The following is a 26,257-nucleotide window of genomic DNA, read 5'->3' as shown; positions in this document are numbered from 1 at the left end:
TTAATTGTGCATTATCTGTTAAGTAAGGATTGAGCATTCTAGTTTGTTAAACTCTTGGATTTGAAAACATTTTTATTTGTGTAGTAAACGCAAATTATATTTGCAAATAAACACTGTAAAGCCTCAGTGTGATAGTATGACCTCCTAAAATTTAAGTGCTATGGATTTGTTATTTTATGTTTTTATATTCCTCTTAATACCAAAGAAAGGCTTGAAAATTAAGCACTCTTAGAGGAATTGAAACTCATTCTAATACTAATTATATTTATACTTTTTAAACATTATTTCAGACTATTTGCAGAGTTTAGTAAAAAGTATTTGTCTTAAGAAAATTAGTGGTTCCAGCTGAGCTTTGCCTTTTTCATTTTGATTCTTTTGTCTTTTAGACTATTTCAGTAAAATGAGTTACTGATAACCACTAGACTTTCTGTAATGAGTAAATAAAAAAGAGAAACTACTATTAACTATTCAGTTGATCACTTCACATCCTGAAATATGCTCTGTAATAAAGTCTCATTAATTTTTGTTTTTTGTTTTTTGAAACTCCAGGGATTATGCTATCTTCACAGTAAAGGAAAAATGCACAGAGATATAAAGGTATACATCATATGTTTAACTTCATGGCCTCTCTTCATTTTTAAATACTCGGATCAAACTGTTGAGCAATTGTCTTAATCTATTTGATGAATTTCTTACCTGAACTATGTTACTATAATAAAATTGAGTGATACTTTTGAGAGTTGTATTACCTTTTTAAGCAGCTTAATTGAGATACAATTCACATACCATAAAATTACCCTTTTAAAGTATACATTTGTGAATTAGTGTTGTAATAACCTGTATTAGTTAATCTGTAGTTATTTGTAAAAAGCAAATTAGATCGTCAGCTTCCATTAAGTGAGGGTTTTTAGAACATTTCATGCTTTGAATATTAGTAAACTTTGGCAGTCTTAAGGAACTATCATTAATAATGTCTCAAAATGGGTAAATTCAACTGTAACATTTTCTGATGGTCTTCGATTTAACTGGCAGAGAAGAGCAGGTACACTGGATGTGCTGGGGTTAGCTCTGTGGTAAACTAGGTGCTATGGCAGGACTCCTGAAGTTATTTCTAAACATACTGCCATCTCCCCAACTTAGTTATTTTCTCCTTTCGTTTATTTTTCTTTTCTTCTTCATTCGTCTTTTCTTCTACTTCTTTCCCCCTTTTGTTTTCTGAAGTTTTCTTTAGCGTAAAGGTTATTAACTTTTTTTTTTTTTTGTATCCTGTTGCTCTTGGAGTCTCTGATGAAAGCCATGACTGTCTTCTCAGGAAATGTCCTTATGCACATGCCTTCATATTTTGCATGAAATTTCAGCAGACTGGCAGATCACCTGCTGAGATCCTTTAAGTATTTTTTATAAGCCACTTAAAAGACATAAGCAAAAAGCTTTGGAGTTTCAAAGGAGAAGAGATCATAACATAAGTAAATGAAGAAAGGTACTGTGTCATCAGCACTTAGGTGATCTGAAAAGACTGATAGATTTTTGTCACAAGTGGAGGTTGGAGTACCTTCTAAGCAGAGGGAGCAATGTAAGCAAAGATACAGATGTCAGAAATTGCAGGGTCATTTTAGGGAGCATAAAAGCTGCACCGTATTATTAAAGAGAAGAGAAAGTATGAGAGTAACAGGAAATGGGCTTGACCAGGTGGTTTCGTGCTCTGTTACATGAAGAGTTGTGTGAACTTCAGAGTTGGAGCCTAACTGGGGAGATTCTGCCCATCACCATTATTTCTACCCTGGTCTGCCGATTTGTTCTCTCACCTGCACTTCCGGAGCATCCTTCTGCTCTGCTCGAGTGTTTCTATAGTCACTTCTCCACCTTGCAGCCAGAGTGCTCTTTTTAAATCAGAGCTCATCACTCTTCTGTTTATAAACCACCCTTGGCTTCCTACCGTACTCAGTGTAAAATCCGGATTTTTTTTTTTACCATGGCCTATAAGGTTATCCATGATCTGGCCCCTGCTTTTCTTTCTGACCTCATCTCACACTCTTCTCCATTTTACTCATTCTGTTCCAGCCACACCAAACTTGATGTTTTTGGAATATGTGGAACTCATTCTGGCACCAAGTCTTTGTATGTGCTGTGCCCTCTTTCTGGAGTGTTTTTCTCCCAGATTTTGGCATGGCTCTGTACCCTCACTTCATCCAGATCTCTGCTCAGATATCACCGTCTTTAAAGTACTTATCTGATCCTGCCTTTGAATCATTCCTTGTGTCCATTCATTCGTTTGTGTATGTGTGTATTCATTTTTAGATTTTCTTTCTCTCCTATTCAATGTAAACTTCCTGAGAGCTGGAACTGATTCTTATTTATTACTGTATTTATTACTATAACCCTAGAACTTGAAATAGCACTTGGTTGTTCAGGGAGAGAGGAACGGAAGGATGGAAAGAAGGGAGCATCAAGGGCTATAGATGCACGTGATATGATATCAACTATAATTTAGGAACATTAACCTGGAGCTGGGGAAGGACCAAACTGAGCACTGCAGCAGACATCTAGATAGCTGGGGCCTAGATCAAGTTAAAATCCCTGCTGTGTCAGTCAGTTAAGCCTGTTCTCCAGGCTGCAAGCTCTCCAGACCCCATACTATTGAGATTTGTGGAGGCTTCCTCTTGAGGCATGATCAGTCATTAACTCCATTTTCAGCTCTTCTCCCTTCCCAAGAGAATGTGGGGCAGGGCTGAAAATTCCAAGCTTCCAATCATGGCTTGGCCTTTCCGGTGACCATCCCTCATCCAGGAGCTGTCCAGGAGCCCACCCAGAGTTGCTTCATTAGAACAGGAGACACTCTTGTCACCTCCCAAATTACGAATGTTTCAAGAGCACTGTGTCAAGAACCAGGGTCTGAGACCATATATTAGACAAAAGATGCTCCCAGTGCTCTTGTCACTTAGGAAATTACCAGGGTTTCCAGAAGGCCATGCCAGAAACCGGGGGAGAAACTGTTATCTCACAGTCCATGCAGATAGGTGACATTTTAATTTGGTGGGCCTATGGCTCGTTGTTTATGTTTATGTTCTGAACGGGCCTAAGCTGTGGGCAGACACGTTAGGATAGACAGCGCCATGTACTAAGCAGCAAGGTTCAGGCTTCCATACCAGCACTGTTTCATCAATGATCAATTCCTAGAAAGGGAAATTTATGGGTTTTTGAACAGGAAATAAGTTTAAAATGTAATACAAGGAATTGAAAATGCCGATATAAGGTCACATTTTAGTGCAGTCACAGTGTATGATCTGTAAGAAAATAACGCTTAGATGAAAAATAATACATCATTTTTATAATAATATTCATATCGTGTTAATAGCAGCCTTTTGCAAGGTGGAAATTTTATAAGAATAGTCAAATTGCCTAAAATGTAGACGATAAGTTTTCCTGTGAATATAATGATGTAACATTTTAACTGGGGATACTTCAAATTTCAAGTATTCCTACGTCTAGGGCTGCCACTTGTGATTATTTTAAATATGTATATTTGATCTATTCTATGTGCTGTCTGAGAAAATGTCTCTTACTTTAAAATGTTCTCACTTTGAAGGGAGCTAACATTCTGTTAACGGATAATGGTCATGTAAAATTGGGTAAGTAAATTAAAATTTTGTCATTTGTGCAAATTTATTCCAGAACATAGTAAGTTTATATTTTCCTCTGTTAGGACTAGGTTTTCCCTCAGCATTTCTGTATTTTTAGGTGAAAATCTCATTGTTGGGCATATGTAACCTCTCTGTATCTGGTTTCTCTTCTCTTAAATGGGGATAAAGTCTGCCCTTCACGTATGACAGATTTGGTGTAAAGATACAATAAAATAATAATTCTCTAGAGATTCTTTTACCGGTAACCTGAGGAATGTGACTTTTAGTAAGAATAATCTGTACAAAATTACCTGGTAACCAAAAAACAAGGTAAATAAAAGCCAAAAAAATCAATTATACCAGCAATCCTACATTCTTTACATTAGCTTTTAAAATGAAATACAGTATTACTTATATAAGAATGTAATATCGATGCTGGATGTTGTTTATTTCAAACTGTACTTATTATTTTGTAACTTTTGGTTATGACTGAAATAGAGTTTAAACCCTAAATAATAACTGAATTTGAAAGTTTAAGACTGGAAATATTTATAGCATAGTAGTTTTTGTAAATAAAATCATGGCTGTTAGGTGTTAAATGAAGTATTTAATAAACAAGAAAGTTATTTTGAATTACATTTTACTATAAGATAAATTAGAATTCAATAACATTTGTAAAAGCACGAATAAAACTATTTAGAACTATAGCCTACAGTAGGAGCAATCAGATTTAAAAGTATGTATCTGAAAATTAACACTTGAGTAATAAAATTTTTCCAGACCACCTCTAAAGATGAAAAAGTGTTTAACTATTGATGGCTTAGTGAACAGTTTGTCAGTTTAATATTTTGTGTTAATATTATGTGCCTTCCTGGCAGACAACCTATATATATCTTGGTTGATAAGGACTTAGAAATGACCATTAAAAACTAGAAAATATTTAGAAGTCAACATACTTCAAGAATAGCAACAAATCCTACATAAAAACAGATTTCCTGGTAGTGATTGGTGTTGGTATTAGAATGTATTGCTGAGGTGAGGTTTTGTAGAATATTCTTTTTGGATGTCTTTTTCAAGCTAGGGTAGATTTGCCAGTAGATTATTAGCTTGTTTGATGTCAGTCATCATGAAAGTGGCAGGAAGTGAACGGAATATATTGCTACTTAGGGTCCCTTCCAGTGATAGTCCTTGAATTTCAGGTCCTGGGAATTTGAAATTATGATTTTATTAAGTCTGGCAGCTTAAATTTTCTCAGCTGTCTCTTTCTCATGAAAGTCATTTGATCTTGACTTTTGTTGTCATTTGATTCATGCAGGGATAGATGGGAATCTATTTGGCTGTGATACATACTGACTACTTTGTGGTATTTTAGCGCTAACCCATAGAAGTTAAAAATTTTAATATGATGTTTAAGAATATCGCATTTTGTGAAATTAGTTTAATGAAAAGAACTATTAAAAGTTTCTTCTCATGTTACTGTAAATAATTTTACTTTCCCTCAGCTTTTTTTCCCCTAAATGTTTCTTATTTTTTTAATAGCTGATTTTGGAGTATCTGCACAGATTACAGCTACAATTGCCAAACGGAAGTCTTTCATTGGTACACCATATTGGTAATTGTATTTTAATTGACAATATAACTTTTTGTTTTTCTATCATTATTGAATACAGCATTTCTTGAAAAAAATAGACTGGTCAAAATTTTTAGGACTAAAACAGATTAAGAAGATAATCAGTAGCTTAAGCAGTTTAGGCGTGTACACTTTTGGATGGATTACACAGCCAAAGAATATTTTATCGTGTTTATTTTCATTAAGTGGAAAAGGCTTTAAAAAGATGGATAATGGCTTTTGGGAACCTTGATAGATAAAGGAATTCATTGACTCTGTGGAGTCCAGCATGGTTTTTACGCATACTTAGTAAATGTTTGTTGATTACTGATCTCCAACTCTGGCTTCAGAGATTAAAACTAATGTTATTCCTCTTATAAGAAAGTAGGAACTATCTTGGGAGCATGTGAAATTGTGAATTAGGCAAAGTAAATTTTGAGAACATTCTCACACTTCATGTCTCTTTCTAGTATCTTGTCTTTTCCACATGAACTCTAGGAATGTAGAGCAGAATGGAATCTCTTGTCCCAGGTGACTAAGGTTGGCCGTTAACTCAGGTCATAAAAAATGTTTGTTCAGTGGCATATCTCAAAATAAATGCATATGTACCTTAAACATTTTATTTTAATTTAAGGCATATGAGTGTACTTTTTTCTTTTCTTTGCCATAGGACCAAGGCCTTTTCTTTGAGTGGCTCACTAATTAGAGTTCTGACCTAATAAACTACACCCACAGTGCCTCAGCTGTATTTCCCACGTTGTGTTTCTCTAAAGTGCAGTGAAAACTTGGACGTAAAAAGCATGTGACTTTTTTTAAGCCAGACGTATGAGGTATAAATTCAGCCTTACTAGGTGTGCAGTTCTCCCAAGGTTGAGAAACTTGTGTGCTGTGGTGGTGAGAAATACCACCAGAATCAGTATAAAAGATAGGTTTCCGCCACCCAAGGAAGTATTCTTTTGTCCCCTTTTAGTAAATTCTGTTCCCTCATCCCTAACTTCTGTCAACACCCGTCTGATTTCTGTCTCTATAGTTTTGTCTTTTCCCTGAATGTCGTACAAATGGAATTATATAGTCTATAGCCTTCCTAGTCTCTTATAGTTGTCATATTCTTACCTAGTTTGCCAGGTTTTTTGGTTTTGTCTTTAGAAACTTATCTTTAACAAGGTTTTCGAAAGCATTCACTTTAATTTTCATAACTTGCTCTTTTTAACTCCATAACAAGTCAGTTTTTTCAGAACATTTAATTAAATATTTATATTATTGTATAATAATACATATAATATAATGAATAAACAGGCTCAGAGATGAGCTCAGTTGACAGTGATAAGCATACAGCCTAACTGGCAGAAGTAGAAGTACACTGGCTGCATACTTCCACTCATATTTTTACAGAGGAATGGAGAACGTCCCCTCACACAGCAAGCCAGGCATATCAGCTTGATGCACTTTGATTCTCTGCTAGTGCATTCCCAGCAACAAGTTGGAACCTAGCCATCAATAAAGTAATAACTGACATACTTTAAAATTACTTTTCTTACAATAATTTGAATATTTTTAAGCAGTACTTTAAGATTAGAAAGATTTTAAGAACAAGCACCTTGAAAGTTAGAGGGTTTTTGTGTGTGTGTGTGTGTGTGTGTGTGTGTGTGTGTGTTTAACTTCACTGACTTACTTGACTTGTCTGAAGTCATACTAGGAAGACAAATGTGTATTTGTAAAGCTACTTATTAAATCATCCTTTTGATATGTAAGAGTTGGTTATTTTTAAAGCTATTGTTTAGGATTTAAAATTTTTATATTTGAAAATCAGTATAATCATTTAAATCAGTTAAATACTAATTTATAGAGATATAATTAGAATAAGACTACATAGGAAAGTTAAAAAAAAGAAAGCTAAGTTTGGGTCACTTTCCTCTAAATAAATACAGTTTTAAAAAGCAAACACTCATTTTTGTAACTTCCACCATTATAATAAAATTGAGAAACTGCCAATTAACTTTATAGTAAATATGAGTTAAGTACCAAATGAAGATTATTGATGCCCCAATAAATAGTTTTGGTCACATGAAAACAGAGGCCAGATTGCAGTTTATTGGTGTAAGTGGGTGGAGCTAAAAATTATAGATCATTTATTGCAAGATGTTATTTCTCTGTAAAATTCTGCAGAGTTGTACAGAGGAAAAGATGGAGATGTGGACAAATTTGGGATATGTTGCTATATTATAATTGTGAAGTTTTATAAACCTTTATAGTAAGTATAGTAAAGTAACTAAGGAGTCGACAGGTCTTGGGGTGGAGGATCTTACCAAGTCAAGATCTTGGAAGCGATCTTCGAAATACTACATATTTTTCAGATATCAGGGCCTAAATAGGCCTCAGCTTAGATACTGGTAGTTCCAGGTGCCTCTGGTGAGAATACGAAAGAAAATACAATAAACAGAAGTTGTTTTCTTGATTTTTGTTTTGTTTTCCTGGAATATTTCCTTCAGGATGGCTCCAGAAGTTGCAGCCGTTGAGAGGAAAGGGGGGTACAATCAGCTCTGTGATCTCTGGGCAGTAGGAATCACCGCCATAGAACTTGCAGAGCTTCAGCCGCCTATGTTTGACTTGCACCCAATGAGGTCAGTGTGTCATAACTGAAGAACTCTGTGCTTAAATTAAGGGTAATCCCCTCCCCCTGCCCAGTATTTATTACATCATGAACAAATAATATTCTTAGTCTTGCTCTACCTTATTAGTAGTAATAGAATTATTTAATAGTAATAGAATTATTTATATTATATATTAAAATATGAAATCTTAAAATGATGTGTAATGATTTGTTGATTTTTCAGAGCGTTATTTCTAATGACAAAAAGTAATTTTCAGCCTCCTAAACTAAAGGATAAAATGAAGTGGTAAGTATTTCTGTGTTATTTACTTCATCATCATGAGTAAAAAAAAAATATTTAAAATTAAAAAATCTAATTTTCAAAATTTCTTAGGTCAAATAGTTTTCATCATTTTGTGAAAATGGCACTTACCAAAAATCCAAAAAAAAGACCTACTGCTGAGAAGTTACTACAGGTATTATTTTTGCCCTGAAATATGTCTTTTTTCAAAAGATAAAATGTCATCCAATCAGGTTTCTAATGCGTGTTCTGTACTATGTTATTTTTATAGCACCCGTTTGTCACACAACCTTTGACACGGTCTTTGGCAATTGAACTGTTGGATAAAGTGAATAATCCAGATCATTCCACTTACCATGATTTAGATGATGATGATCCTGAGGTAGGAATTGTTTTTATCAGCTAGCATATTTAACACCTGTATATAGGTATGTGCATCTCAGAATCAATTTTTTGAAGTTCTGGGTCTAATTTAAATAAAAATCTCCTAAGGGAATAATTAACTCTTTGACTTGGTCCCTCTTAGGGAAGTCATGTGCTGGATTTTTCTTACGGGCTTCTTTTGGGTGACTGTTTTCTGCAAATGGCAAAGACATAATCATCTAAACCACTTGGTGAAATTACTGTAGTTACTTCAGAGTAGTCATCAGCCACTATAAAAGAGAGAACACAAACGGGAGGCATTTAAACCGGATATTAGAATATACTCAAAATTCCTGTTCAGTTTTCCTCTTTAAAAGAATCCTTGTACAGTACCTCATGAATGATTAGTGGTTAGTAGAAAGCATAGGATTGCTTTGTTAGGGACTAAAACCCTAATTGTTCACTTGGTAAGTAGGCTACTACTAATTATCGAGTAGCCTACTCACTGTAGATTGCACAGTGCATGCCTTCTTCCTGTCCTAACTTTATGACAGAGTGAGAGTATCTTTTCTCTGCCTTGGTGAATGTCCTCGTCCTTTCTGAGTTTGGATCAGCTTGCAACATTTTATCCTGTGTACTTTCAGTGCATGAAATATCTCAGTGTTCATATTCCTGTGATCTGAAATTTTTTGCTAACGCCACTCCTTCTGGGGCCTCTTCGTCTTTTTTTAATCACAACTGCTTTCTTCATTTATATCAGTCAGTTCACCTTCACTGAGCTCTCCGGCTGTACGTCTCTAGTCTCCCGAGCAGCAGCGGGGTCCACGTTCTCATAGTCAGCTGTTTCCTTCTGTAACTGTGTGTTAGATTCAGATTATATTGCCAGCGCTATCCTTGGGTTATCACTTTTTATTTCTTTTCAGTGCTTTTATCTTTGTTGGCTAATTCCCTCTTTCAGCTACCAGTTTTTATTAAAATGTCACCTGACTCTTATCACTGGAAGCCAAGGAGGCAGCACAACTACCCACTTTGCTGTCTGTGCATGAACTGACCAACATGCTCAGTGACCAGTCACAGACTTAGAAAGAAGTGATGTGATTAGTCACTGGACATGACGTGCATCTGTTAGTCACATGATTTGTGGCCTGAGTGGAGAGCTAGCAGTGAAGTTTGTACATCATGCAGTTACAATGAATGTACTGAATTAATATGATATTAATATGTTGAATATTATAGAATATCATACAATTAACATACTCCTGACTAAAACTCGAACCATGTTGTTCAAGGATCAGTGTAATTTAACTAAATCGTGGTAACTGAAATTCGTGCATATTAAGACTGCAAGGCAGGGCTCCTGAATGGCTCAGTTGGTTAAGCGTCTGCCTTGGGCTCAGGTCGTGATCCCAGGGTCCTGGGATCAAGCCCCGCATGGGGCTCCCTGCTCAGCAGGGAGTCTGCTTCTCCCTCTCTCTTCCTCTTTGCTCGCTTTCTCTCTCTCTCTCAAATAAATAAATAAAATGTTAAAAAAAAAAAAAAAAGAGAGACTGCAAGGCAAGGACCATCTGTGTTCTCCCAGTGCACTGAATGCTGCATCATTGTGTCTTAGCTCATCCTGTTTACTTGTCCTACTAAATTATGAAGTCCTTTTGAAAACGTATTTAAAGAGGAGAAATAATAAGCCAATACAGAAGCAGTCGGTGGAATCTTCTTCTGAAGTTTTCTCATGTGGCAGAGAAAGAAATTCATCTTTCTTATGAAGACTGTGTTGTTGGTATTATAATTGTAGGTTGGAGGGAGTACTTGTCTTCTCATCATAGTTTAAGAGAATGCTTTTCCCAGAGAAATTCATAATCGTATTATTTACAGATGCTTTGTAATTGAAATTGCTGAGTGCTGTGTTGTCACTCACAATTTGCATGTATCTAACTAGCATGTCAGCCTTTGCTGTGATACTGTGCCTGTTGTATGGAGGCTGACCACTCTTGGAAATGTTTGGCACCTCTACTATCACAGCTCTACCACAGTCTCTGAAATTCATCATGCGTCATACAGTGCTGGAAGGAAGTTTGGGTTCCCATGTAGTTTCTCTTGTAGAGGTACCACACACTGCAGTAATGGTGATTCCTATTTTTACTGAATATAATTTTCTTCTCCTACATGTTAACCCATTTACTATGCACAGCATTCTGAGTATTAATCATTTTATAGTGATACCATTTAAGCTGGGAAAGTAAAGCTCTTCTCATAGGCAATCATAGGTTTTATTTATGTTCACTGATAATAGCAATCTGTGTGACTAGCCTGACACGATGCCTATCTTTGCCAGTGTATATTGTGATCAGAAGTACAGGGTTCTTTTTCCCAGCTCTGCATCTAATTAGCTGAGTGCCCTAATTTTGAGTCTCAGTGTTCTTATCTATAAAATCAAGAGTAGTACTAGGTTCATAAATTTATTTTGAGGACAAAATGAGCTCAGGTGTATGAAAGCACTTTGTAAACTACAAATCACTGTGTACGTGTAAAGTTTAAATTCTTCATTTTTGAAATGACATTTGCTACTATTTTACTACTGTCAGTATTTCAGTGTTTGGGGTCTTTTAGATTCATATGGCTTTATTTCCTGAGATGTGCCTGTACTGAGACTAGTTAACTTGGGTCCTGTTCTTGATCTGCCTTTCAAATCTGATCATTTGAGCTCAAGTGTTTGTGAATTACATTTTCCACAAAGAATGTCTAAGCGTGTATCTCCTTCAAAGGTAATAACTTCAAGGAAAGTGTTTCACACACAGAAAAAAACCTGTTTGGTACATGAAATAGATGCTCACATCACCTCTTAAGGTGAGACCTTGAAGTGTATGGGATGGAGCTGCAGAGGTTTTACAGACAGGGCCCCTTGTACTCCCCGAAAGGTCGGAGGAATGCCCCGGATATAGCAGTAAGAACTCATCACCACTCCACCTTGCTGTTTCTCTCTGAGTGTGGCGATACACAGAGAGATTTTTTTTTTTTTTTAAAGATTTTATTTATTTATTTGACAGAGAAAGAGACAGCCAGCGAGAGAGGGAACACAAGCAGGGGGAGTAGGAGAGGAAGAAGCAGGCTCATAGCAGAAGAGCCTGATGTGGGGCTCGATCCCATAACGCTGGGATCACGCCCTGAGCCGAAGGCAGACGCTTAACCGCTGTGCCACCCAGGCGCCCCACACAGAGAGATTTTAATATAATGAAAGGAAAGAAAATAGAGCACTGCTCCTACAAGAAAAAACATAAAGGGGGAAAAATTATGTTTACTAAGTAAAAGGACCACAAATCAGGAATACCTTTAGCATCATTTCATTTATTTATCTCATTCTTTTTCATAAAAGAACTTGAGGCAGATTTTCTTAATTAAAATATTCTCTTGTGCAACAAGGAAAGCTGCAGCTTTTGAACAGCTGTTGAATTATTGAAATACTCGATTTTATATATTTATATATATTCAACTCAGAGAACATTTATTGGGAACCTGCTATGGATAAAATATATCCATAATCTTAGAAGCTCCCAGTTTGTAGTTGCCTCTTTTTGAAAAAAATATTCACAGATTCATGATATTTTGTCCCATTTTTGCATAAAATGGAATATCTCTTTCACATTTGAGTAGTTTTGTGGGCCAGACTCTGACTTGATTATCAAATGCTTCATGTCCTTGATTTTGGTCTTTCCTAGCCTCTTGTTGCTGTACCACATAGAATTCACTCAACAAGTAGAAATGTAAGAGAAGAAAAAACACGCTCGGAGATAAACTGTAAGTATATACTATACACGCTTCATAATTTAACAGTGAGAAATAAGATTTCAAGTTGCAATTTAGTTACAATTATTTTTGTTTCATTTTCTTCCGAATAGTCTTTCTTAGTAAATCTTTTTAAAGGTAGAGTTTAACTAAGGCAGTAAGAATTCCCTTTTTATATTATTCCTGAGAAATTTTCTGTGGCAAGAAAGGGGATGTATTTATGTTGTTATTGTTTGGGAGGAGGAATAAAATTCCTTGACTAGGCAGGACAGAAGTGATTGAGGCAGTGCTTCTTAAACTGGTAAGTGTGTAGAACTCACCTAGAGAGCTTGTTGAAGTGCCATTTCTGATTCAGTGGCTTTGCGACGGGACTCGAGGTTCTTCTCACAAGCTCCCGAGTTATGTAGATGTTTATGGTTCCAGGGCCACACTTTGAATAGCAAGGAGAAGTGTAGAGATCTGCAAACTGGCTTAGCATCTGAGTGACCTGAGCACCTTTAAAAGTGGGTTCCCAGCCCCACTTTTCCACAGATCCTGATTCACTGGCTCTTGGGTCAGCCCAGGAATCTGTCTTGTAAAAGAGCCCTCCAGGTATTTCTCACGGACAGTCGCATTACGGGCCCACTGAGACGGACCATTCATTTCCATGGAATCTGGTACTGTCAGCTCATCAGTGGTAAATTCTGCCAGCAGGAGTCTGTGGTAATCGTGCCTAAACCTTTTTCTTCTTGGAAGCATTAATTCTCTATGACTTAGAATGCTAATTTAGTGCAGTGAGGCTTCTGATAACAGTTTTTGTGGGTTAAAGATTTGTCCTGAGGGACCTGATATCCAAAATGACTTTAGTGAAATTAGGTAACATGGTAACTTAAGATAACTACTGTAAAGAAACTGTTGCCAATTTTTGGCTAGATTAGTAATGATAATAATAGTACGTTTCATGCTTTACGACGAAGCCATCTCTTTGTCTGAAAAGCTAAATAAGTAGTGGCAGACACTGTCACCATTTAATAGGAGAAAAAAAAAACAAAAGAAATGCCAAGATGCAGAGATTTGCCTGTGGGATAAAGTCATACACCACGTGAACAGCAAGCCTTGGATCTCTCAGCTTCCAGCCCCGTGGTCTTTCACCAACACTGCTGTTTCAGAGACCACCTCCTCAGACTTGTGTGGATTTTACACTGCACATCCTTTGCAGATTTTCCTTTGAAACTTCCGCTGGACCATACACTGTGTATTAACTAGGTAGAAAAGCTTTGTGCTGGTGCTACTTGAAAATGTTCCTAAGAGGAGGAAACTCTTGAAAGAAAGCACCATGCATTGTACAAAGAGCTCAGGACTGGGATTTGGTACTTTGTTTGCCAGCATATGGTTGTGTGACCATATTTAAGATTACCTTTTAAAGCTCACTTAAATTTGCTAATTTCCCTCCGACATATTTTTCTGAAAATGACAACCGTAGTATATAAGCATTTCCTATTTTTTAATAGACATAAAGCAATTAGAAGATGTCTTTGTCATTTCTTTAATAATACAAATGGTGATACCTTTGTCGTTGATTTAGAAAACTTTTTATGTTCAGTACTATTGAAAATTTAATATAAAGTACTTTTATCTTGTTATCCAGTTCTTCAAAAAAATTATATTAGGCTTTTTATTGTAAAGTGCAGTTCTTTCTGAATCATTCTTTACAAATTTATATTAGTGATTCTCAGCTGCTAACTGCGTATGCCTTTATATGCTATTTGAACCTAGATGCCTATACCCCAGTTTCTCTGAGATTCTGATATGCCCTCCCTTTAATGGGAGCAGGTGAAGTATGATGGACCCCCCCCCCTTTTCCCCCATTTGCCAGTAAGAAAGGTGTCATATCCCTGGTGTGTTGAGGTAGCAGCCACCACTTTGAATAATTTACGAGTTTGATATTTGAGGCTTTTAAATCTTATGCAGTCTTCTAATATCTGCTTTCTTAGAATATTTCATGATTTTATGTGAGATGTGATAGAATAGTTAATGATGCTGTTGACTATAAAGACAGACTTTGGAAAATTATTTTAATAATTGTGTATATTTGTTCCTGTTGATAATGTTTTATGTTCACAGTTACATGGTATCTCTCCATGCAACCAGGGTTTTCTCTTTATTAAACTAAATGGTGTTTAGGCAACATACATGTGAAAATGGACTCATTTGCAGAAAAGGTGTTATTCTTTCCCTTTTGAGAATCCTCTCTGCCTTCAGTTAAATATGATAAGCAAAAACTTACTTTAAGAAATACATGTGGGGGAAACAGGCCTGTTCACATGTGATAATAACACAAAGCAGATAGATGCACAAACTGTCCTCATCTCACTCTATTACAGATTTAATTTTCCTAGTTGATGACAAATGTAGGTGAGAGCTGTTCACTAGGCCTCTAATTTAATACCTTACTAAAAGTTATCCCGTGGTCCTTGATGTGTGATCATGTATGGACAGGCATGAGGAGTCCACTATTGAAGAAGCCTTATCTTGGAAGTGATAGGCCATCACTCTGCCATATTCATTTGGTCACATAGACCAACTTTGGTGATATGAGAAGGGACTGCACACATTTATAAACACCAGGAGGGCAAGAGTCATTAGAGGCCATCTTGCAGGCTGGCTTCCAACAGCAGCCTGCCTCATTTGCTGTCTACCCACCTAAATCCTGAGTTAAGTTTGCCTCTAGTTAATGCTGGGTCACAGCGAAGTAGCAAGTTAGATCCTGATTGTAATTTTGCTAATCTTTTTTACTGTGGAAGAGGCCTAGGATTAACAGATTAAGCTTCTTATCCTGCCTAGACTTTATTGGGCTTTTTTCAGCCAACAGATTTTTTTCATTTAAATCTTTGGATTGTAATCGCTGTATGGTAGGTGATAAAATTATATGTTCTGCCATAGAGTAACTTAAAATTATTACATCATTAAGAACATAGAAACAGATCATGGCTTTACTTCTTTTCTTTTTTAGTTGGCCAAGTAAAATTTGATCCACCCTTAAGGAAGGAAACAGAACCACATCATGAACTTGTAAGTAGTGTAGTCTTGGAATGTTAACACTGAAAATAAAGATGTTAATTAGTCTTTGTGATATTGGTACTGACTACTAGTTACTGATATTTTCAAAAGCATTTGGGGAAATAAAAAGGTAAGTAATTCTGAAATTTATAAAAAATAAATCTGTGTTGCTGAGATTAAATATTCTCAAAATTAGGAGAAACTAGTTTTACCATTCCCTGATTACATGTTTTTAATGTTGGCCTTTTTTTTTTTCCTCCATTTTTGTTTCTCAGTGTTTGAGGGGCTTTTTGTATATGCATTTATTGGGACAAATGCCACCATTTTAAATCAGAATGTTGGACCAATAAAAGCACATCTCACTGAATTTATGTGCAGCCTTTTAAGAATGTAAGCCAGTTTTCTAAACATGAGGATAGAGTCAAATCTGTTTGGACTAAAACTCAGGAGAGACTGAGGCATATGTAGTAGATCAAATCTGCATTCATTTAAGGCTTTGCTAACTGTATGAATGCTCTTTTCATGATTCTTTTTAATGTTTTATATATGCCTTTCCAGATATACGATAATATATTTTTAGAAGCGGTCTTAGAAGCAAGATGTTTTGCAGATATTTGAGATGATAATATTCTATGGAAGAATAAAAAATAAGACTTAAAAAACAAAATTAATCTTAATGAAATTAGTTTCCTGCAGCTCCAGATTACATGTTTCATTTTTTTCTTTTCAATATTGAGAAGAAAGTAACTGTTAATAAGTACTAATGATTGAAATGGGAACTTTCTTCTTAAATTTAATGCTTATTTTATCCCACTTGACTAAAGGCATACGTACAAAGTGAATCTTTAGCCTTTAAATTATGGAGTTATTCTAATTCAGTATACCAGCATGGAGGAAAGGAGTGTCAAATAAAAATTCGTAAAATGATGATATTAAACTACTTAAGCCCAACATTTACATAGAGGATGGAGAAGGTTAAGAACAAAAAGTAGTCTAGTCGTGATGTTCTTAAATGCTAATAGCATTTCATTAAGTCAGTTGGAGTTTGTTTTCTGTTTCCTTTTTTAAGTTGGCATTGCATGTATTTAAATTCTGTACTAATTCAATAACTGCATCACAGAGCAAAGTCGTTGCATTATTGCTATTTTAGAAGCTCCTTAATATGATTTGACTTGGCATTTGCCTTAATAAAATTATGTTAGCAGGACTTACCTCACTTGTGACAGTTTCCCTTTGTGAATTTGTGGCTTTTAGTCTAAGTGTAAATAACTTGGGTTTCTTGGTCTCTGCTAAACAGCCCGACAGTGATGGTTTTTTGGACAGTTCAGAAGAAATATACTACACTGCAAGATCTAATCTGGTATTTCTCATCTTCTGATTTTCTTTGTCAGCATTGTTTAGTCTTAATTGTTTTTCGTTTTTTTGATCAAATATTTTGTCCAATTTTAATGAACCAGTTTAAGCATTGTTTTATACATTCCTGCCATTTAGCAAGCTTCTGTATATTGATATAGCCATTTTTTCCAGAACAAGTTAAATATATCTACTCAAATATATTATTAAAAATTTTTTTAATTTTCCTTTTTTTATGAAAAGTACTTAATTTTCTCAAATGTATTTTTTAAATTAAATTTTCCTATAAAAATGTTGTTTTAATAATGTGACTTATTTTAGTGAACTAGAAATCATCCATACATATATATACACACACATATCCATTCATATATATTAAACTACTTTTATGTATCACATATATTACGTTTATATATTACATATCAATGTATGCATATATAATTTTAAAAAATAACATCCCTAATTAACAATGAATTGAGTCTTAGATGAAATTTTAACTTTGTAGCATTAGGTAATATCCAGTTTTCTCAGGCCGAAATTTGGATTTTAAAGCCCCCCTGAAGTTACAAATATTAAGGCTGTGTTACCATTAGGTAAGAAAAGAGGAAAATTAACCCTGGTAAATATTAAATAAATAATACTTTTAATAGTTGCTTTTAAATGGCTTTTTTCTCTGTACCTAGCCAGGGCTCCAAGTTGCCTGCATATTTACTCCTAGATTATACTTTTTTGCCTTTTTATTGGAATTTTCCTTCTCTTTCCTTTCTCTCTGCTGTAATAACATACTTCTCTCAAATCTGGTTGATTTAAATGATTATATAAATTCTTAAATCTATGCCCTGTAATATTTGTAGAACATGGAAGGGACTATTTACACATAATTTCGCTTGGAGGAAGTTGCTGTCTTGATGGGCAGAAAACACTTGGATGTATAAACTGTCAGCCATACAACAATATTATATAGTGGATTGCCAACAGGTGGTGTTAATGATAAGAGGCTACCATATGTAATAGGTGCTGTGGAAATCAGAGGAGAAAAGCTTTTGGGTTAATGTGGTTTATCTGGCTTCCGGAAGGGACTAAGACTGATTTCATTGTAGTGTAGGAACCATTATAGAGTCTTCAGGAAGAGAATGGGCGGATGCCTCCAATGTTTCATGGGAATTGATATGGGAATGCTCATCAGCACGGACCACAGTTTTGAGAGATGGCAGATAAAGAGCTGAAATTATGGAAATGGTCATACTACTACTGGAATTACGGGATTAGCTCAGAAGAGGAAAATTGAAGTCATTAAAGAAGAAATGATAGATGAAACCATGAGATTGTGTGTGTTCGCTAGTTAGGGCTGAAGGAGGAAGGAGTGTAGGAAACTGGTTACCACAGTGGGTGATCCCTGTGTTTTGCAGTCAAAGGTAGAACCAACATGGGAGAGGGAAGAAGCAGTAGAAAAGCTGAAAGAGTCAGTACATGGACTGTCACAAATGAAAGAAGAGTGCATCAAATCGTCCAGAGAGGACCAGAAAGTATAAGGATTGGGAATTAACTGTCCAAAGGGGAAAGAGAGATGAAATGTCTGAAGAAAACAGTCCGTGACTTTCGGATTAAAGATTTTTTCAGAATTACACATATGTAGGCTAGAATGACAATTAGTGAAATTTGTTGTGGAAATAAAAAACCACAGAATCAAAAGTTTAAATTGACTTATTTATTAATATTGTCTAGAAAAGACAACAACAACAAACCCAGAAACATAGTCTTTAGAATCCCAGTTTTTCTTTTCTGTGGCCTGTGTTTCTGGAACTAGCCTGGTAACCTGAATAAGTTATCTGGGCTCTGTTCCCTGGAACTGCCCCTACCCCCAAGTCATCAGGATTTCTTACGACAGAGGGCTTTAGGGATAGTTAACGAGTTAGATAGTGCTGACAGAAGAGGGATGAATGCCATTATTTGTCAGATTCTACAATTTATAAAATCAACCTTTAAGAGTTCACTTCTGATGGTAATAAAAGCTAACATTTATCTATGGGTTTTTAAACAAGGCATTCTAAACACTTCTGATGTGTTAACTTAAAATCCATGTTTTACAAATGAGGGGATTTAAGGTCTAAAGAAGTTGAAATTACTCTTACCACCCAGCTAAATAATGGCCGAGGTGGGGTTTGATTGGGGCAGCCTGGCTTAGGAATTCAGACCTAACCACTGTCCGTCTTACCTCTACCCCATGTCATCGAGTTTTTTTCCACGAATACTGAGCTCGCACTCGTAATCTCTCTTTTTACGCAGTATATATATGTTCCATAGTTATTTTTTTATTGTGGTAAAATATACACAACACAGAATTTACCATTGTAACCATTTTTAAGTGTACGGTCCAGCGGCATTAAGTTCATTCATATTGTACAACTGTCACCACTATCCACCTTGAGAACATTTTCGTCTTCCCAACTGCAGCTCCTTACCCATTAAACAATAATGCCCATTCCCCCTTCCTTCCAGCTTCTGGCAGCCAGCATTCTAGTTTCTGTCTCTTTGACATACCTTACATAAGTGGAATCGTATAATACTTGTCCTTTTGTGACTAGCTCCCTTCACTTAGCATCATGTCACATCTTTAAAGGTTCATCCATGTGTAGCGTGTGTCAGAATTTCCTTTTTAAGGCTGAATGATGTTTGTGTCTGTGTGTGTGTGCGTGTGTGTGCGCTTCTCTACCACAGTTTGTTGGTTCGTTCATCTATGAGTGGACAGTTGGATTGCTCCCACCTTTGTACTATTGGGAATAATGCTGCTCTGAACTTGGGTGTGCAATACCTGTCGAGATTCTACTTTTAGTTCTTTGGGGCATATAACAAGAAGGAGAATTGCTGCATCATGTGGTAACTCTACGTTTAATTTCTGAGGGAAATGCCGTGCCTCTTTCCATAGCAGCTGTTTTTATTTTACAGTTCCCACCAGCAGTGCACAAGGGCGCCAGTTTCTCTACATCCTCATCAACACTTGTTATTTTCGGGGTGTCTGTGTGTGTGAGAGTAACAATAGCTATCCTAATGGGTGTGAAGTGTCCATAGCTATTTCAATTGCCTAATTTTATCAGTCCTAACACTTTGGCACTGTGAGCAGGATTTCCAACTGTTACAAATACTTGTTGCCACTAGAAACCTGATGAACCCAGAATGTCTGGCTGTCATCTTAGTAGGCACTTGGCACCAAGATGACAAGTGTACATCTTTTGGGACCCAGGAGAAACATTTACCCCTTTTTTCGTTTGTTTTTAAAGATTTTATTTATTTATTTGTTTATTTGAGAGAGAGAGAGAGAGTCTGCACAGGCATGTGCAAGGGAAGGGGCAGAAGGAGAGGGAGAGGGAGAGAATCTCAAGCAGACTCCACACTGAGTGCAGCCCATGGGGGGCTGGAGCTCATGACCTTGAAATCATGACCTGAGCTGAAATCAAGAGGCTGGACACTTAAACAGCTGAGCCACCCAGGCGCCCCAAAACATTTACCCCGTTAAAGACTTTGCTGCTTAAAAGTCCCGTATCATCAGTGATTTCTTATTGTTTTAAGTGCTAAGGGTATTCATTTTATAATTTTGTAAATGAATTGAGACTGTTACATCTCAGTTTTCATTATTACAATACAGATTTTTTAAGTTAGATAATCATAATGTGTGAAACCAGAGAACAGAGCTTGATTTCCAGAATCGTTAGTAAAAGAGGTCTGCAAATTTTGAGAAGATACCAGTTAAAAAACCTCACCATGATACAATAATTAAATAGTAAGAATTTTGCTTCTAGAAGAAAACATAATCTCTTTTGTTGCCTTAGCAACAGTTTTCTAGATATGTCTCCAAAGGCAAGGGAAACAAAAGTAAAAATAAATTATTGGGACTATACCAACATAAAAGGCTTTTGCAGACAAGGAAACCATCAGCAAAACAAAAAGATAACCTATCGAATGGGAAAAGATATTTGCAAATGATATACTGAGTAAGGGGTTAATATCCAAAATACCTAAAAAAAAGCTTCACAACACCAAAACAAAAAACAAACAAACAAACCCCTATCCAGTTAAATGAGCAGAGGACCTGAATAGACATTTCTCCAAGGACAGCAGATAGCCAACAGACATAAGGAAAGATAGTCAGCATCGCTAATCATTGGGCAAATGCAAATCAAAACCACAGTGAGATATCACCTACAGACCTGTCAGAATGGCGAGAATCAAAAAGTCCAGAATTAACAAGGCAAGGATATGGGACAAAGGAGCCCTTGTACACTTGTTAAGTGGGGGTGTATAGTGCAGCCACTCTGGAAAACAGTATGGAGGTTCCTCAAAAAGTTAAAAATAGAACTACCCTAAGATCCAACCATTGCAGTACGGGGGTATTTCCCCAAAGAATACAAAAATACTACAAAGGGATACATGCACCCTGATGTTTATAGCAGCATTATTAACAATAACCAAATTATGGAAACAGCCTAAATGTCCATCAACAGATGAGTGGATAAGGAAGCTGTGGTAGACACACACACACACACACACACACACACACACACAGGAATATTAATTACTCAGCAATAAAAAAAAGGATGAGATCTTTCCATTTGCAGAACCATGGATGAACCTGGAAGGTATGCTAAGTGAAGTAAATCAGAGAAAGACAAATACCATATGATTTCACTCACATGTGGAATCTAAAAAACAAAACAAATGAACAGGCAAGCCAAAAAAAAAAAAACAGAAACAGAACTATAAATACAGAGAACAAGCTGGTGGTTGCCAGAAGAGAGGGAGGTGGGAGATAGGCAAAATGGGTAAAGGGGAATCGGAGGTACAGTCTTCGAGTTACAGAACCAATTAGCCACAGGGATAAAGGTGCAACATAGAGAATATAGTCAGTGGTGTTGTAATAATGTTGTATGGTGACAGATGGCAGCTACCGTTATGGGGAGCACAGCATAACGTATAGAGGTTTTGAATCACTATGTTGTACGCCTGAAACTAATGTAATAAGTGTCAACTGTACTTCTGTTTTAAAAAAAAGAAATGTAAACATATCCTTAATCATTTTTATATTTATTATATGGTAGAATGATAATACTTTGGATATGTTGGTTCAATAAAATATATTATTTAAAAAATAGTAAGCGTTTGGCCCATAACCATAAAATGGGTTTATCTGATGTGAGATGCCGTCTTCAGATTAAAGGATTATATATCTGTTTAACTGATGGCCAATTTTTTTCTAATTTGCCTAATTTTACTGGATATTTTAGCCTATATGCCAAGAAAAATATATTTAAAGTTACTTATATACAAAACACTATGTTAATTGCTGTGGAGGAGCATAAATAGTAACATAATCTTTGCTCTGAAGAAACTTACAGTATGCCTGAAAAAGTAAGAATAAAATATTTAAATTATAATTAAAGACATCAGAAAGATACACCCAATTGATCATTATCAGTAACCCTAACAAAAGTACTTTAAGATTACCCCTTAATTAGGTCAGAATTGAATAAAGTCTAAAAATAAAGTTAAATTTATTTTGAAAAAGAAACAGTAAATGCCAGCTTTATTTCAAGTTTGTTAAACTATTACTTATCATTAAGTTTATGTGCCGTGGTTACTCTTTTTACTTGGTACATAATGAAGACAGTTTCTAAGGAGAATTCATTCCATAGCTGCACAATGACAGGACATTTTCTGGAACAGCAAACCTACCCTTCTGATCTCTATTTCCAAGTTTGCCATGTAAGAGTCATGAAGACTGCTTAGTGTTCATTTGTTAGTGTTCTGACCTCACGGGCTTCTCTTTTTTTGAGAAATAAAATCTTTTTTGCTTTGTCCACAATTCATTTTTTTTACTTCTATAAATTATCTACAATATTAAAAGGTATCTTAAAATGACTTTATTCATATCACAATTTTCTCATTTTTTGATGAGGAAAAAACTCTCCTCGGGCTATTCTCTTTTTTGTTGGTTAAAATATATTGAAGTATTTTTTCTTTTATGTTTCGGTAGCCAGTTCTGTTAACTTCCTGCTGTTTTTTCATCAGGTGTAGACTTTGCAACCTCCCAAGGGATTTGTGAAAAAACCGTAATAAGATTTTCTTGATCATATATTTTCTTTTTCCTATGTTCTGTGTTCTGCCCTTTATTTATTTATTTAGATGCTGTCTGTGCTTCCCCATTCATTAAAATTGAAGTTAGGATTTTCTGACCCAAAAAAGATATTTTCACTGGGCTAGAGTGACCACCTTCAATTTTTGCATGAGCACTCAAGTTGAATCTATACGAGGAGACTGTTGCATGTTTTCAGTCCTTGTTACTTATTTGACTTTACAGTGTAGTTAAACATTGTCGTTCGTTAATAAGCTGATGTCTCATTTGTGCTACTGATTTTTTTTTATGTCTCTCCTGGCATGTTCAAATATATTATTATTTAGCTTACAAAGGATTGCTGTGTTATACCATCGTCTAGGGTTATCTTGAGTGCTTTTCCAAGCATGATTTTGGTAGCATTTTTCTATTATAGAAAAGCTTCCAAGTACTACTTGACAAGCATTTTAGATCAATCTTTCTTAGACTGTTCTGAAGCTATATAAATAGCTACTAACTTTGCCCAAGTTTTACTTTTCTGCCTTTTCTTTTTATTTCTTCTCATTTTCCTTGAATGATTTACTGTCTGAATTCCTGGCATATAATAGGTTCTAAGTAAATACTAGTTGAGTTAAATGAGATTCAATACTTACTAAAAGGACTTAGTGTAATTCTTTTACTTGATGACATTCCTAGCAGATTGTTTTTGTTCCATGGTTGCTAAAAACATAACTTGATTTATGGAGAAGGAATTAATAAAGAATGAGCCCCTTTTAATTTTAGCTTTCCTGGTAGGGCTTGACACATGACGCATTTAATCATCTGACTTGAATGTATCTGCAACTTCTCCCTGGCGTGAATGTTATTCTGCATATGAACCTATGTTCAATTTTCTATTAAAATACTACACTAGTTATTTTAGACTCTTCTCTTACCTTCCTAAGTAGTCTGCTAATCTCAATTAACTTTTTTAAAAATCATTGTCATCAACCTGGTAGTTGTCATGTATCATAAGCTGACTGTTCCTACAACAGCCACATCTGTGTTTATGTAACAGAAACCATGGCCACTCTGCACAAATGCACACTTCTAGAAGCCATTATTCGATTAAGGGCTTAAGAGAGTCTTTTGGCTAAAGAGATTGCTGATATGGTAGAGGTGGTGCAGTTTCCTATAGCTGAAGAAAACAGACTTGAATTTAGAAGTGCGTTAACTGAGATTAGTCCTTCTCTTTACTGAATGCCGAAGTTTAAAGGTTCCTGTACAAAGTCATGACCACTTAAATTATGCAGCATAGTTGTTTGGCAGTCTTATGATAACAGTGCTATCATCCCATTAAGATATATTATTATGAATTAGAACAGGTATCCTTTTTCATTAGAATTTCATGTGATACCAGTGTGAGAGTTGACTGATCTTATTTGTTTATGATATATTACTTTTCTGTCACTGGTAAGACCATTTATTATGCATGAAAGCACGGAAATACTGAAGAAGACAAAATCTGAGTCTTGTCTGAACCAGGATTTTGATTCTGTTTTTCATCAGTTAACTTTTTGACAGGTGCTTGAGTACTTAAACGTTAAAGTGCGTTTCACTTAAATGCAATGTATTGCCTAGAACCCTCATATTCCTAGGCTTAATTTTTTTGTGATCTAGAATTTGTGTATCTTAACAAGGCTGAAGTGTTAGTTGTCCATTTGCAGGAAAATAAACAGAAAATAAATAAGCATTTATTTAAGGGCCTAGTTAGTGTATACCAGGTACTATTCTAGACCCTGGGCTGTAGGAAAGAAAGGTGGATTTAATAGCTTCCCTTTGTTTGAGGAGCTCACAGCCTGGCTCCTATTTTTATAGACTGGTAAATAAATTAATTAAAAGACAGTCTAAGTGCTAGAGGAGAACTTGTATTAAATGCTGTGGAGACATGGAAAAGGTCGCACCTTTTCGTGCACAGTCTTGGAAGGCTACTCAAAGGAAGTATCTTTTGCGCTAAATCCTGATTGTGCATTTGGCAATATCTTCTGTAATTAGAAAACACTTTAAGTACACTATATTCTGATGAAAATAAAATTCACATAAGATGTTAAATATTCCCCCTTTATTGTTAAAACCGTGCTTGAAATACAGTGACTTAAAAAAAGGGAGGAAGTGAAGCTTTACTTTGTACTTTCCATGGTTGTTAGAAAACTTTTTTTTTTTCTCGAAATGGCATTTGAATTGATACATATTGTTAGTCCCTTTAAATTTCACTTCTTAACTCTCTACAGCCTGTAGCATTCAGTGGAAATGTTTAGTTAAGGAACGACTTTGGTAATACTCATTTGAAGTTCTTCTGCTTAACTCTTTAAAAAATTATTAAAAATCCTTTAAGGATAATTTACAACCTTGTGCATATTCATCTATGTAATTTACTTAAAAAGAGCACCCTACTCTATATCTTTAAAAAATTATCATCTGCGTGAAGCAATAGTAGAAATATGTCAATGTGTATATATACATAATTATCACAGATCTTATATACAAGGTCAAGATTTTTGTTGCTTGTTTTCTTCTGTACTCATTTTTGCTTCATTATAGCTTGATGTCAAATATCTTATTTGAGCATTTTTCTTTCTAAAAACTGATTTTTACAAATTTTAATTACAAAAGCAATAACCATAAATGAAACTTGTGTTTATTATTCAGACAAGTTCCCAGAAAAATACTGAACTTAAATAAATACTTAAATCACAATTACAAACTTCTGACATCTTTCATTGTTGGAAGTCCTACTATGCCTTTTTTTTGTTAAAGAACATATAGCAATACAGATTTATTTGCAGTCTGGGGTTTCTCTTTTAAAATATATCTATTTGTGTATCATGATTTGTAATATACTACTCTTTTGCTGAATATGTTATTTTATACTATTAGGATCTACAGCTAGAATATGGACAAGGACACCAAAGTAGTTACTTTTTGGGTGCAAACAAGTAAGTAAAGTTCTTTTTAAATTAAATTTAAATTCACAATTGAGTTACTTTATACTTTAATGTATTTATTATATTATGTATTTATATTTATTGTATATTTTATTATATATAATATTTAATATATAAATATATTTTAATATTTCCAGAATTAAATGTGTTAGTCTGGTAGATATGTTTTATAATATGCTTTTAACTTTTCTTCATTGCTACTTTGCTAATTATTTAGTCAGTAGCTGTCATAATGGGGACGATCACCTTAAGTTTTTTATATCATGCTACTCTGTAGACCTTACTTGTTAGAAAAAAATGAAGTACATTCCAACTGAAGACAATATATGTTTCAGGATTTTTTTTCTTTTATTTTTAAAGTTGACCTGTTTATTCCTTATAAAACTTGCTTTGGTCATGTCCCACGTGTGTTGGCTCTAAAAATAGCTGGGAATATTCATACTGTTTAGAAACCTTTATCCTGACTTTTTAGCCATTAAGAGCTTTTCAAAAAGTAGGTAGTAGTTAAAATGTGT

The 26,257-nt window shown here is 35.2% G+C and overlaps 1 protein-coding gene across 3 annotated transcripts in view; it reads left to right on the top strand.

The window, feature by feature from the left end:
• The window catches only part of MAP4K3 (mitogen-activated protein kinase kinase kinase kinase 3), a 181,544-nt gene that overhangs the window by 113,383 nt on the left and 41,904 nt on the right, over window positions 1-26,257 (top strand). For 2 of the 3 annotated variants that reach the window (XR_005832815.1, XM_040623136.1), the window contains exons 6-16: window positions 550-597; window positions 3,587-3,629; window positions 5,160-5,232; window positions 7,719-7,850; window positions 8,064-8,126; window positions 8,214-8,295; window positions 8,392-8,502; window positions 12,194-12,272; window positions 15,253-15,311; window positions 16,597-16,659; window positions 25,675-25,733. Coding sequence is in view for 2 of the 3 variants with exons in the window: in XM_040623136.1 (XP_040479070.1) it covers window positions 550-597; window positions 3,587-3,629; window positions 5,160-5,232; window positions 7,719-7,850; window positions 8,064-8,126; window positions 8,214-8,295; window positions 8,392-8,502; window positions 12,194-12,272; window positions 15,253-15,311; window positions 16,597-16,659; window positions 25,675-25,733 (812 nt within the window). In the remaining variant the exon portion in view is untranslated. The remainder of the gene's footprint in view (window positions 1-549; window positions 598-3,586; window positions 3,630-5,159; window positions 5,233-7,718; window positions 7,851-8,063; window positions 8,127-8,213; window positions 8,296-8,391; window positions 8,503-12,193; window positions 12,273-15,252; window positions 15,312-16,596; window positions 16,660-25,674; window positions 25,734-26,257) is intronic. The other variant, XM_040623137.1, reaches the window with a different exon arrangement.

The sequence above is a fragment of the Ursus maritimus genome, unplaced genomic scaffold (genome assembly GCF_017311325.1).
Source record: "Ursus maritimus isolate PB19 unplaced genomic scaffold, ASM1731132v1 scaffold_6, whole genome shotgun sequence".
In the NCBI taxonomy this organism is placed as follows: domain Eukaryota; kingdom Metazoa; phylum Chordata; class Mammalia; order Carnivora; family Ursidae; genus Ursus; species Ursus maritimus.
The sequence above is the reverse complement of the archived record's forward strand: the minus strand, read 5'-3'. Positions and strand labels throughout refer to the sequence as shown.